The sequence below is a fragment of the Eptatretus burgeri genome, chromosome 2 (assembly GCF_056783735.1).
Source record: "Eptatretus burgeri isolate ZD-2024b chromosome 2, Ebu_testis_v1, whole genome shotgun sequence".
Classification (NCBI taxonomy): Eukaryota; Metazoa; Chordata; class Myxini; order Myxiniformes; family Myxinidae; genus Eptatretus; species Eptatretus burgeri.
In genome coordinates, this window is record NC_140962.1 from 88,556,091 (window position 1) to 88,569,863 (window position 13,773).

At 40.7% G+C, this 13,773-nt stretch overlaps 1 protein-coding gene across 5 annotated transcripts in view; it reads right to left on the reverse strand.

Moving 5' to 3' along the window:
- LOC147032524 (contactin-3-like) overlaps positions 1-13,773 on the reverse strand; it is a 217,909-nt gene that overhangs the window by 40,239 nt on the left and 163,897 nt on the right. For all 5 annotated transcript variants that reach the window (XM_085870233.1, XM_085870237.1, XM_085870235.1 and 2 more), the window contains 2 exons: positions 7,586-7,706; positions 7,210-7,368 (listed from right to left, as the gene is read on the reverse strand). In XM_085870233.1, the coding sequence (XP_085726359.1) occupies positions 7,210-7,368; positions 7,586-7,706 (280 nt within the window). The remainder of the gene's footprint in view (positions 1-7,209; positions 7,369-7,585; positions 7,707-13,773) is intronic.

The window sequence follows — 13,773 nt, forward strand, 5'->3', positions numbered from 1 at the left end:
CTGGTTTTGAGGCTGAATGCTTTGGTCAACAAGGGCATTACATGGTGTGAATGAATTGGGTGAAAGTTTTGTAATGGAAACCAACGCTCTCAACCAATGGTTAAGTTGTGGTCAATCTTTGGATTCAGACAGAGTGTGGCCTTGCTTCGAGATTGACCTTGAGAGTTTGCCATAAAAAAGGTGAAGTGCCAAAAAAAAAATAAAACCACAGAACATATAACAATGGGAGCAGGAGTCAAGAGGGGTGGGAGAGCGAAGCACAAAATAGTGGGGAAGAGAGACATTTGGAGATCTGTGTAAGGGAGGGGGGTGGCGTGGGGAACACGGGGTATACAAGATGGACACTACGGGGACTTTAAGGAAGGAAAGCAGGGAATTTGAAGGAGGTAGGTTTGGGATGGATTAACGGGGGTACAAAAGATTGTAGTTTTGGATGGGGGAAGATAAGAGGTGGTGGTGAACAGCTGTTTTGAAGGCCTGGAGGGAAGGATGGGATTGAAAAGAGTGTGGGAGGTAATTCCAAAGGTAGGGAAAAAGAGGCGCGAATGAGCAGAGGTGAGCAGTGAGTCGTGATTTTGGTAGTTTTACCAGAGGGGTTTGCTGGCAGACCTTGAGCGCCCTACGGAAATATGGGGGGGGGCATACCACAGACAGAGCGGGGGGGGGCGTGACTTGAGAGGAGACGGTAGAAGACAGAAAGACCCCTGACCTGCCTGCGGTGAGAGAGTGAGAGGCCCAAAGACTCAGCCTCACCGCAGTAGATACCAGTGATCCTAAATGCCTTGGTTTTCACAGCGTGAAGCCGAGAAAGGTGAGAAGGGAGAGCAGTACTCCATCAGGGTGTGGACGAAAGCTTTGTATATGGTCAGGAGCTCAGATGGGCCGAGGAAGGATTTTACACGACGGATTCCCAGTCGGCGACTGGCTGTGGAGGCCAGGTTGGAAATGTGGCTTTGCCAGGAAAGGTCATGGCAGATAGTGAGACCCAGAAACTTGAAAGAAAGGACTTATTCCAGAGGATTGTTGAGAAAGTGGATGGGGGGGGGGTTCCAAGTGGTCCTTTCAGAGAGATGTAGTGAGAGTGTGAGATTTGTCAGGATTGAAAGATATGTTCCTCGTGTTGGACCAGTTTGTGATTCTATCCAGATCTGCGGAGAGCGAAGAAGCTGCTACTTTCCGGTCTGAGGGATGACAGATGGTATGGCAGAGGGTGGAGTCATCGTCAAAGATATAAAGAGGATTTTCCAGAGAGTGGGATAGATCATTGATGAAAACCAGAAAAAGAACAGGGCCCAGAATGCTGCCTTGAGGACCTCCAGCCTGGACAGGAAGAGGGGATGAGAGAACTCCATTTAGGGCCACACGATGACTGCGACAGGAGAGGAAGTCTGTGAGCCATGAGTGGAGATGGCCTTGGATACCATTGGAAGAGAGTTTGGTGATCAGGGCAGGGTGCCAGACCGTGTCAAAAGTATGTGATATGTCTCGGGATATGGCTCTGATTTCACGTCTGGCAGTGAGTACCTCCAACCATTGTTGGGAGAGCAGAAGCGGCATATACAGGGTATAGTGACCTGATCTGAAACCAAATTGATGATCGGAAATCAAGCCATTGGAGAAGAGGAAGGATTTAATGTCTGAAGTGATGATGGATTCCGTAACCTTGCTGATGATTGGGAGAAGGCTGATTGGTCTGTAGTTGCAGGGATATGTTTTTGCACCTTTTTTGTGCAGGGCAGTGATGTTTTCTTATTTCCAAGTAGATGGCAGATTACCTTGAGCAAATGAGAGGGTGAATTAAACAGAGAGAGGGTGAGCAAGAGCAGTGGAGCAGTTTTTTTAGAACACGTGGATTGATGCCCTCTGGACCGGTTGCAGAATCTGAGTCGAGGTTTGACTGCAAGCTCTCCACTTTGTCAGAGGAAAAGGACACAGAGTACAGGGATAGCTGACTTGTACTTTCCTATGTGGAAGTTTACAGTTACTGATGAACTATTAATTGAATTGTGATTCATTTGTGATTGAATTCCTACTGATTGACATTAGTGCATTTTAACAGTAGGTTTTAAGTAAATTGCATTTTAACGTTGCTTCTGTTGTACGTCACTGGTTCATCTGGTTGTCAATTGATTGAAAAGTTTAAAGTGACAGTTTTTCTTGTCTGCCGTACCCTCCCTCAAGGTACTCAAGATCTGGAGGCGGCACGTAACACGAGCCAGGGAGTTATTCGAAGATGGCTTGACCTGCGTTGGAACATTGCGGTCAAACAAGCTAGATGTTCTTGATGTGATGAAAGCCAGCAATGCCAGGGAGGGGCACAGCTCATTGCTTGCTTTCACAGATCAAATCACCCTTGTGTCCTACGTACCGACTAAAGGCAAGGCTGTGCTGGCTCTTTCCACCACGCACCACAATGATAGTTTCAAAGGGGATGATGGAAAGCCAGAGATTATCCTGCATTACAATGAAACCAAAGGTGGAGTCTCATTGTTCACCGAACACCTGGTCTCATTGTTCACCTCAAGAAGGAAGGTAAATCGTTGGCCTGTTGTGCTTTTTGGCAACACAACAGATGTTGGTGCTGTCGCTGCTCTCATTCTTTTGATTGAAAATTTTCCTCATGAAAGGAATGCATCTGAGAGAAAGCGACGAAGGAGACTCTTTCTTTTCGAGTTGGTGCACCAACTGACTCGGCCATAATTTGTGTGAAAAGCTAACGCACCAACTCATCAAGCTCCAATAAGACGTCAATGTAGTTTATGGGTGTTGAAATGGCTCAACAAGCTGCAGCTGAAGAACAGCAGAGGAAGAGAAGCAGATGCCACCTTGGTCCTCGTGGTGCAGACAAAAAAATCAAGTTGAAGTGCACAAGATGTAACCAGCCTGTTTGTCCTGCCTACAGCTTGAAACACATTGTCTATGATAATTGCTCATAGGTTGGCATACTTTTTAAATGAATTTTTTGAAGTTCTTATTTTTACAATGAATAAACATCTTTCCAACCTCATTGCTATGTTATATATTATTAGCAAATTCCCCGTGCAGTGGGAGATTGGGTTTTACAATCACTTCTGTCTGTCTCTCTGTGTCTATCTGTCTGTGTCTGTCCAGGCTGTAACTTTTTTTTTTTACTATTTGAGTTTTTGTCATCAACTTTTCAACAAAGATGTATTCTTCTTATTGCGTAGCTATCAGCTTAGCTGCCGGGGTAGCTCTCATTTCTTGTAAGCGCGATTGTGTCGTTGATGCAGTACCGCTCTACCAGTACACACTGGTACTCATTTCGCCAACCTCAGAAGGATGACAGGCCGAGTTAACCCCACCTGGTATTAATTCAACAGCTGAGCGGTATTGGAACTCAGGACCCGAGGATCCAAAGCCACCATCCTAACCACGAAGCCAGCACCAGGATTACAAAGATGTATTATGAGAATATATGGATAAGACAAATTAAGAATTTGGTCAAAAGGTCAAAGGCACCGTTTAGCATAAGGAAGAAGAAGTCCAAATACAAAGCGGATGGGCGTTGCATTTTCAGATGCTTTCTACTGTTTTTCCTTATGTTTGTTTGCTTTATCAATACATCATCCAATTAATATTTGTTTGCTCAATGATGTGAAACTTGAGCAGATTGAATGAAATTGGGTGGTTTTGAGTTGGGGTCCGAAAAGACCCCAGTTGGTAAGTTCTGTCATTAAAAATAAGTTGAAAAGAAATTATTGGTGTCACAAAAGACCCCAGTTGTTTTTTTTAATGGATTTTTTTTAATGTTTGTTTACTTTGTCATTGAAACATCATCCAATCAAAATATGTTTAGCCATTTATGTGAAACCTTTGCAGAATGTCTGAAATTTAGTGTTTCTGAGTTGGGGTCCTAAAAGACCAGTTGGTATGTTAATTTAATTAAAAAATATATATTAAAAAAAAAATTTGTTGACTTTATCATGAAGAGACCATGTTTAGTCATTGATATGAAAGTTTAGCAGATTTAGTGAAATTGAGTGGTATTGAGTTGGTGTCCAAATTGACCCCAATTGGTAAGATTTGGTTGCAACTATGGTGGTGGTATGATGGTTGAGGGTTTTTGAGGTTTTAAAGGGTCTTCGGGGTCTTTGAGGTCTGAAGGGTCTTTGAAGTCTTCAAGCGTCTTCGAGGTCTTCAAGGGTCTTTGGGGTCAAAAGGGTTTTAGAAGGTTTAAGGGGTCGTCGGTGTCTTTAAAGGCTGAAGTGGTGGATGAAAATACCCTTCAGACAATCCCCGGTCAGACTTAGTCTGTGTGCCAAATGTGCTTGGCGGCCCAGCGGTCTTTGCAAAAAATGTGAGCATACTGTACATACAGACAGACGACAAATTTTATTTCTTAGATTGATTGCTTATTAAAATATTTAACAGCCACTTTTGTGCACATGAAGGCTAAATTGCATCAATGAAAGTGAATATGAAAAATTTTTTAAACGATATTCTTCATGGCCGGTTGATCATATATATGACGTTTTGCATCGAGCTCTGAAGCGGTCCTGGAGAGGAAGTCCCTCCTATATTTAAAGTTTTGCTTCAATTGGACAAGCGATTGCAGAGAAAAACATTTTAAAAGCAAAAAGTATATATATGCGGACACACACACACACACACACACAGACACACACACACACACACACACACACACACACACACACACACACACACACACACACACACACACACACACACACACACACACACACACACACACACACACACACACACACACACACACGCACACGGGCATTGCAATAGTGTCGGCGAGACAAATAAGCTGTGTAAGCTTCAATTTAATATCTTGAAATTTTAAGGTATGGTAATAATAAATTCAAAAAAAGTCCCTTTTGATTAAAATGGGGTGAAATTGTTCTCATGGAAACTGTTAACGCATCAAACAGCTAAATCAATTGTTCCATTTTCGGTAAACCAATTCTGTGACCCAAAATGCAAATAATATTCAACCTAGCAGATTACCCAGCCTCCGGGTGGATCCGGGTGGATAGAGATGGTGCATTACTTGCTGATAAACGTATAGTTCTGTGTATTGCAAGAATACTTGAGCTCATAGATGTTTGTGTGGTGTGGATCTAATGGGTCTACAAGTCTAAAGGGTCTAATGTCTCTAAGGGGTGTAAAGGTTTAAAGGGTCAAAGTAGTCAAAAGGGTCTGATGGTGTCTGAAGGTCGAATAGGTCAGAAGGGGTCAAATATCTAAAGGGTATTTTCCAATAGTAGTTAGGTTTTAAAGGGTCTAAGGATTCTAAAGGGGTCAAAAGTATCTAAAGAGGGTATAATGGGTATAAAGATCTTCGGGTCAATAGGTCTAAGTAGTCTGATGGGTGTAAAGGTATTCTGGAGTCTAAAAGGTCTAAAGGGTATTGAAAGGTCCAAAGGGTCTAAAGGGTATGCTCCAACAGTAGTGACAGGTCTAAAGCATTGAAGAGGTTTATAGGATTTAAAGTGTCTAAAGAGGGTCTAATAGGTCTAAAGGTATCACAGTCAAGGGGTCTAAGCAGTTTAAAGTGTGTCAAGGTCTTCAGGAGTCTAAGGGGTCTACAGGGTCCTAAAATGGTCTTAAGGAGTAGAAAAGGTCTAAAGGAATTGAAAGTATCTAAAAAGTCTAAGCCTCAAGGGGTCTAAATGGTATAAAGGAATCTAAGTTGGTCTAAAGAGTCTTCTAAGGTCTAAAATAGTCTCATAAGATCTAAAAGGAGTCTAAAAGGTCTAAGGGGTCGATTGGGTTTAAAGAGTCTAAAGGTGTCTAAAGTGTCTAAATAGGGTCAAATGGGTGAGTCTTAGCAGTCTAAAGTGTGTGAACGTCTTCAGGAGTCTAAAGTGTCTGAAAAAGGTTGACCTGGGTCTATAGGTTCATGGGGTCAAAGCGGTCTAAAAAAAACAAACAAAGAATCCTGTGCTGGTACTTGCTTGACATCACAATGACAACATCGTTGTGATATCATTGCTCTTCAAGTAATGTCTCTTCAAATGTCTGTTCAGTTTTTATATGTAACAATCAGTTACACAATTTTCTTTATTCCTGAGGTTGGATGCTGTGTTCAAATGATGGTCATAGTCAGTATTGCTGTAGCATTCCACTTCATTCTGATATTTCAGTTGTTTTCGGATGACTAAACTGGGAAGAATCTTCCTGTGGTAGGTGCCCACGATCTGACAACTTATTATTTTTCTTCATTGGAACGCCACTAACTTCTTCGTTTCGGACATGATATTTTGTGTTAGTTAATGATATCATTGGATATGCAAAATAAATCCAAATATATGGTGTTCCAACAACTGAAAGTGTCCTATTATTTATTAGTAGCATAGCTGGCATGTTTCATCATTTTTCTCCGTATGATGATATAGAGAAAAATGATGATTTATTTAACTGGATCAACACCTTTTTTTAAAAAAAGGTGTTTATCCAATTCCCATAAAAAATTATTCACTATTTATAGCTATACTATCCTTTTTGTTCATTACTATTTATAGGTATAATACCTTATTGTTATTCAGTGTTTCCTAGTATATTGTTCCATAATACTGACTACTTTTTGGGTAATGATTGGTGATGTAACAGTGGGAACAACTTACTCATGACAACAGATGTGTGAAGTCAGTGAATGTTTAATTTTGGAACTCATGACCATATTTTAAGCTACAACCTAAAATTGCTCAAACAGGATTGGGCAGCCTTTGGATGTTGTTAGTCGTATGATCACTATCAGAGGTTTCCGAGTACATTGCTGTTTTTCGAGGGTTACTTTTAGCATTCAAAAAAGTCTGAAAAATGTAAGTGCATGCTTATAATGCCTTATTTCAGGCTACTTGCTGTATTCCTTAAAAAGTGCTCTTCTGTCCTTGTATTCCCAGACAGCAAGCACTATTAGATGCAGGCAGGAACTGAAATTTAATCTCAACAAAGTTATGCAATTGTGCCAATACCAGACCAACTTTGGTGGGTTTTGGTGTGCTATAGATCAAGATATGTTTACACACACACACACACACACACACACACACACACACACACACACACACACACACACACACACACACACACACACACACACACACACACACACACACACACACACACACACACACACACACACTTCCCCTACACTCGTAATTTCCCAAACAAAATTGGTTATTGTGCAGGATAACATTTCCTGCTAACCAGACTAACCAGTTATGGCTCGTTTCCATTGATGTGAGTGGAGTGTCCGATGCTGAACAGTATATTTACGAATCGGACTGTGGTTGCTTGAGCCAGGTTTCCATGAGAGCATCACCATATGTTCTGTAACATCAGTCACCTGTGGAGCCCTGGGTGGACCAGGAGGACCTGCATAGTGACAGTGCAATGAATGTGTTTCACAGACAGAATCAAATGCAAGACTCTTCAAATGTTTGTGTTATCTGAACTTCAAAGTGTGATAGCTGCAACATTTCAGGCTTTAAAGTTCACGTGAAAAAAGTGCTTGAGCAAGCTTGATTACAATAATGCTTTTGCATTGTTAATGAGTGCAAAATTTAACACTGCAAAGTATTGGGAGGTTCACCTCGTACAATGAGCTGAGCCGAAGCAGAAATGTTATCGACATCAGTGCGTGTGATGCATGTGTACTTTCCAGCATCTGACAGTCGTACATCATGGATAGTCAGGTCTCCATCACCTTTACCCTGTCAATGTACATGGACATTCTGTTCTTCTTTTCCTCTATTTCATCCTGTCACTATTTACAACAGTAAATCATTTGCTTTCATGTTACAGCTGGGGTAAAGTATTTTAAAATGTAATTACTTTTTCACATAAAGGCATACAAGATGCTCATAATTTTTGGAATATAGTACAGTCCAATTAAAACAAACCAATTTGTTCGGTGGAGCATTTGAATGAATGAAAATTCAATTTATTGTAACTATGTTAATTATTTAAGTTTTTTTTTGTTTGAACATGACATGGTATGTTAAACAAGACTAATTTGTTAAATGTTTTGAAAATATCATGCTTGCGTTGCCCATTATAAATGAGAGGGTGGACATGAAATTAGCAAAGTAATCCTACAGTATGTGAAAATGGAGCACAAGCAATAACTGATAGCATCATGAGAGCAGCAATAACTAATAACTGTTACAAGCAACACAAGCAATGACTGATATCTGCCTTAAAAACATGTAAACAATTCCTAAATGGGACATCGATAGAACAAAGTTTAATGCAACTGATTCAAAACCAACAGTCAATAATGATTGACAGTGACTTGAGTAATACTGCGGTTATCGCAGTATAGTTCACAATACTCCGATTCAATGTCAAAGAAACCCTCATATTTGAAAAACAGCAAAATGAAAAATTGATTTGTTAACCAGCAAAAACAATTGAAATTGAGATTCAGACCTAGATGGAGCTAGATGTGTTTTAACAAGGAATTTTTTGTTGCACAGGAGGAGGCTATTCAGCCCATCATGCCTGCACCACACCAATAATACCCGATTTAATAAATCCATCGATACCCATTCCCTTCATGTGCAGCCTTTTAGCTGAAACACTGGTACACATTTCACCGACCTCAGAAGGATGACAGGCTGAGTCAACCCCATGGTGTTAATTCAGCAATCAACGGTGCGTGAACTCAGAACCCTAAGATCCCAAGTCACCACCCTCACCACGAAGCAAGCACCAAGTTATAAAAGATTTAGATGGATAAATTTGATACAGCTGGAAAATAAACTGTCCCTGAATGGCATGACAAAAACCATGGGAAATGTGGAAAAACTCTCAGGTTCTATTGTTCTGGAATTCATCAGATGAAGGTCTGATAAAAGGAGCATGTCCTTCAATCTTGAAAAACTGTGCCGTCTTGCCTTTATTATTCCAGAGAATTGCCCAAATACAGTAGAATCTGGCTCAAAAATGTGTGCGCCTATTTTAAGATTCAGTGGAGCGCATGTGCGCTTATTTTCCATGTGCGTTTATATTTTAAAAAAAAGCCATGACTTGCACTTATAGTGGTAAATGCTCTTCAGATTGGCTGCATAGATGTCAGTTTTTACATCATTGCAATTTTAATTGTCCGTACTTCAGAAACAAATTCTAAGTACACTTTCTTTCAGTCCTCAAGCATGTATCCGTTTGAACGTCGCCGCAAGTTCGCTTTCCATGTCTTCTGCTCCTCACCTTCTTCGAACCTATCGCACTCTGAAGAATTATTTCCTCATTATTCACCATTCACATCAAAGTCCTCGTGTTTTACAACTCTTGTAAGAACCAGTACCAGACGTGTAAGAAATTTGGACTTAAAGTTTATGTGCCAATAAAACACGAAATACTGTCATGTTTGAGTTTATAATATTTTCAGTTTTCAAAGCCTTACGATGACGTTTATATATGGGTTTATTTTTTAATGGATAAATAGGGAGGCCCGGGTGCGCTTATTTTTCATATGCGCTTATATTCAAGCATCTGCTTATTATACAGATTTTACTGGAATGTACTGTTATGATTATCGGGGTAGATGAACTGATTTAATAGTACAGATAGGATTGTGTCGTGTAGCACAGTCCATGGACGGGTAGAAGCATCTCGATGTAAATAAGTCAGGGAATCTGTCAGCTTAAATGTTACGTGTCACCACATGAGGGGTGGTGCGGTGTTAATTAGCTTAGGGAATAAAAAATAAGTTACCCTGTATGTGATTACCCTCTGTGATTTTTTCCTATGTTTTTATACTCTAAGCCAGGCCGTAAGCTGGGGACCAAGTCCCTGAAACAACACCAGGAGCCCTCCTCTCAGGTTTGGAGGTAAGGAGGCAATGTCCAGGGGGCAGAGGAGAGGGAGGGTGATAAAGAGAGGAGGATTGAAGGTGAGGTATGCTTGGGAGGAGGCTTTGGAGACAGCAGATCGATCAGAGTAGATTGCACATCTGGAGTGATCAAGCAGAGCTGATCGAGGAGGTGCCGGCCAGATTTGTGCATGTAGAGTGTGGAAAGCTGGCACAAGTGAAGTGCAAATCTGCCTGCGTGTGCACACCTTCCCCCCGGGATCGACAAGCGACTGCACCATTTTGCTTGCAAGTACATGTGCCGGACGAAGCTCCCCAACACCAGATCGACGAGGGCCAGCCTTTGGTCAGGCTGAGTACGTGTATTTAAAAAGGGAGGTTTTATTTTCATTTGTTATCCTTTATCTGTGTTTATGTCTGTGTGTGTGAGGCCCCAATCATAGAAGTTGTTTATTACATCCGTTTCATTTCATCTTCATAATTGTCCTTATAAATATGTGTTTCATTAAATGTATTCCCTTTTAAAGAAACCGCATTTCGTGTGTTTGTTGAGGGGTTCGCGGATCAAACCCCATCATGCTGTCCATTCTCCATAATCCTCCTTCTGTTCCATTCCAAGTACTCCTTCTCCATCCGCTATTGCCCTAACTAGGCTCTGTTGTCTTCCCCTATACAGCGTGTTGCCATCCACCATATCCTTCAAGCGTGCACTGAAATCCATGTCGATGAGCGTGTCCGCCTCCGAGGAATAAAGACCGCTCGATCGTCCCGGGAGATTGGTCGGTGTTAACCACCTGGCTACTACGACGAATCTAGGTGGTGGGATTCGAATCCCAGCACCCCTGCGACAATTGCTGACAGGAGCGGGGTTCGAAACCGGCCACCTCCATGACAGTACTTATCTATTATACAAATTGGACAGCCATTGAAAGAGATTCGGTCCCTTGAACGTCGAGGCCAATCACCATCAGCCATGTTATTTCCTGGGCTGAGCAAATACAAAAGATGCCCACCAAGCCAACCACAGGTTGGGAATCTTCTGTTGTTCCAAATATTTTCGTTACAAAAAAATATCACTCCTCACAGATTACATGGCCTTTGTCCATAGCTCAATGGGGAATGCTCTCACATATGGACTGACATCAAAGCATCATACCTGGCTACCCTGGCTTATGGGGAATTTAAAGCTATCAAAAATTTTGGCATCTCCTGTGATGAGGCTGAATCATAAGGTCTGTTGTTCTCAGGCCTATCACCACCTCTTTTCTGGTTTAACTCACACTGCTCTCTCAGCTCCTTGAACCTCTCCAGCAAATCCAGGATGCATGCATTCTTCCAGTAACTCCACCTTGGTTATATGTCCAAAATCCTTGCTTATGCATGCCTCAACAATTGTGCTCGTCATTTCTCTCATTTGTAGAACCACCTTCCATGAGTCTTCTCTCTCCCAATCTTCCATCCAGGGCTTCAAGCAGGTGGTTCACTTCCACCACCTCTTGTTACACCCCTTCTTACCTACAATATTTTTAACCTGCATTGGCACTTCCGAGCCAAATCCTCTTATTTGCACGTTGATGTGTTTCCTTCCTTCCTCCTCTCTACTCTTTGTTTATGTTTGTTCAATACCCTGCACACGCAAAGAAAAAGTGGGGTTAAGCAATTGGTTCATGACCGTTCAGCTGTCTGTATGATCAGTTTATGATCGTCAGTTTATGATTGAGGAACAACTTATTTAAATCGAATGTTATATTTTGAACATGAATCGGAACATGAACCGGGAGACAAGTTTACCGTTTAACAGTACTTTGTATTTGAATTCCTCCCGATCAGCCAAGCGGAGAGAGAGGAGTGAGATAAAAAAAAATTTTTTAACACTGATTGCCTGCCTGGCAGTCAACCAAAACTGAAAATAATTCGAAACAGGAAACTTACTGGATTTAAGATTGTCATGAAGGACACAAACAACAGGCACAGATAACTAATGAAACATGGTAGATATGGTGGTTTATAGACACTGCATCAACAGCGGTAAATTCCAGATTTTATTTATTTCTACAACATATACAATCTTTATTTTATTACCCTCACCAAAGGAGAGGGTATTGCGTTTGGGTCCGTTTGTTTGTTTGTTTGTTTGTCAACACAGAACTTTCCTGTTTTTTTTTTCCCGCAAACGCTTATCGGATTGAGACGAAATTTTCACCATTCGTGCGACTACTCATGCAGAATGTTTCAATGATAATTATGACGTCAAAGGTTACGTAGTGTGGCAGCCATGTTGGAAAAATGGGAAAAATTTGGACCTCTGTATCTCTGAAACTGCACCAAGGAAAAAATTGCAACTTGGCACATAGCAAGTACTCTTCATGGGGAATGAGTGTGATTTTTTTTATGACATCATAGGTGCCTTCATTTTGACGTCATCATTGCATATGTAGAACATTACATCCGATCAGTATGGAAATTTTTGAGGGTCATCTAGGGATAAAATGGTCCACAAGAAATATTTTGATGATGCCATCGGTCACAAGATTCGGCAGCCATATATATATATATATATATATATATATATATATATATATATATATATATATATATATATATATATATATATATATATATATATATTTAAACCTTCAAAAATCTTATTCTTTGAAATGGCTGAACCGGTCATCACTGCCAGCAGTTATGAAGTGGCAGCTCTAATTATGTCTCTTTTTAATTACATAACACACCAGTACACAAACGCCACACAAAATACACCACACAAAACTACACAAACACCACACAAAACAAGTCCTGGTGAGGGTCTGCAATCTCTGATTGGTCTTTTTCTTGTTTAAATTGAATTACAAACTTGAACACTGTAGAACATAAATCACCTTCTTTGCACTTCCAAGAACCTCAAGTATTGCAGTACTTGGACATGTTAAATGAGGTTGTATATAACACTGCTTCAATAGCACTAAATTTCAAGAATTGAACTATCTTTTAAATCAATATTTTATTAAAATTGAAGTATATACTTGAACACTGTGTGTGATATCGTGTAAACTCACTGGTTCTCTCAGTTATTATGTCCAACTGTTGCTCCACTCCCTCATTATCAATTCAAACCCTCCATCACAATACTCTTCCATAAGTCCCGATCTTGTTAAAAATAAAAATAAAAATTTTGCATTGTCCTGAAAGATGGGATATAGCTTGGCTCAGGCAAGATTTAGGCTGTTGTAAAACCCAGAAATAAAGTAAAGGGGATATGGCAAATGGGACAGCATGAACTACATTTGGGTAGAATTGGATACCATACACAACAATACAACGTCTCAATTCAATGGTTATATTGAGACAGAATCTGTCTAGCCCAGGTTAAAATCACAGCCTAGTTTCAAAATTTCACCCTGGTATTTCGCGTGCATTGCAAGGCTTCAGTATGTGCACCATCCATTGGTTGAATTTTAAACTGGGTGTCCCATATGCTAAATTTAGTTGGTGGACATTAAATATCCTTCAATATCCTTGGTGAAGAGCAGGGGAATTATCAGGCAGCCATCCCACCTGTCACAAAAGACGTTGTGTTCGCAGCTTAGTTGACGATGCAAAAACACAATATAATGACCGTGAACAACGCCAGATGGAGATACTGCACATCATTCAACTAATGTGAGAAAATCACTACCTAAATGCATTCATCAAATCTTGTTTCTGGAAACTCAACCACAGCAACAACAGTCTAGTCACACCAACACACACAGTGGCACCTCCATACATACAACATGTTTCTAAAACCAAAGCCACATACTACATCAGTACAATGTTGACATCACTCAGAAACGACAAGTATCCTTACGAGCACAGCTGTCAAAGTGAAAGGACAATGTGAACAAATTTGACAGAAAGAACATCATCGATTACAAACCATGTGAAGATGGTGAAGCCAAGTATATTGGCCAGATATCAAACGC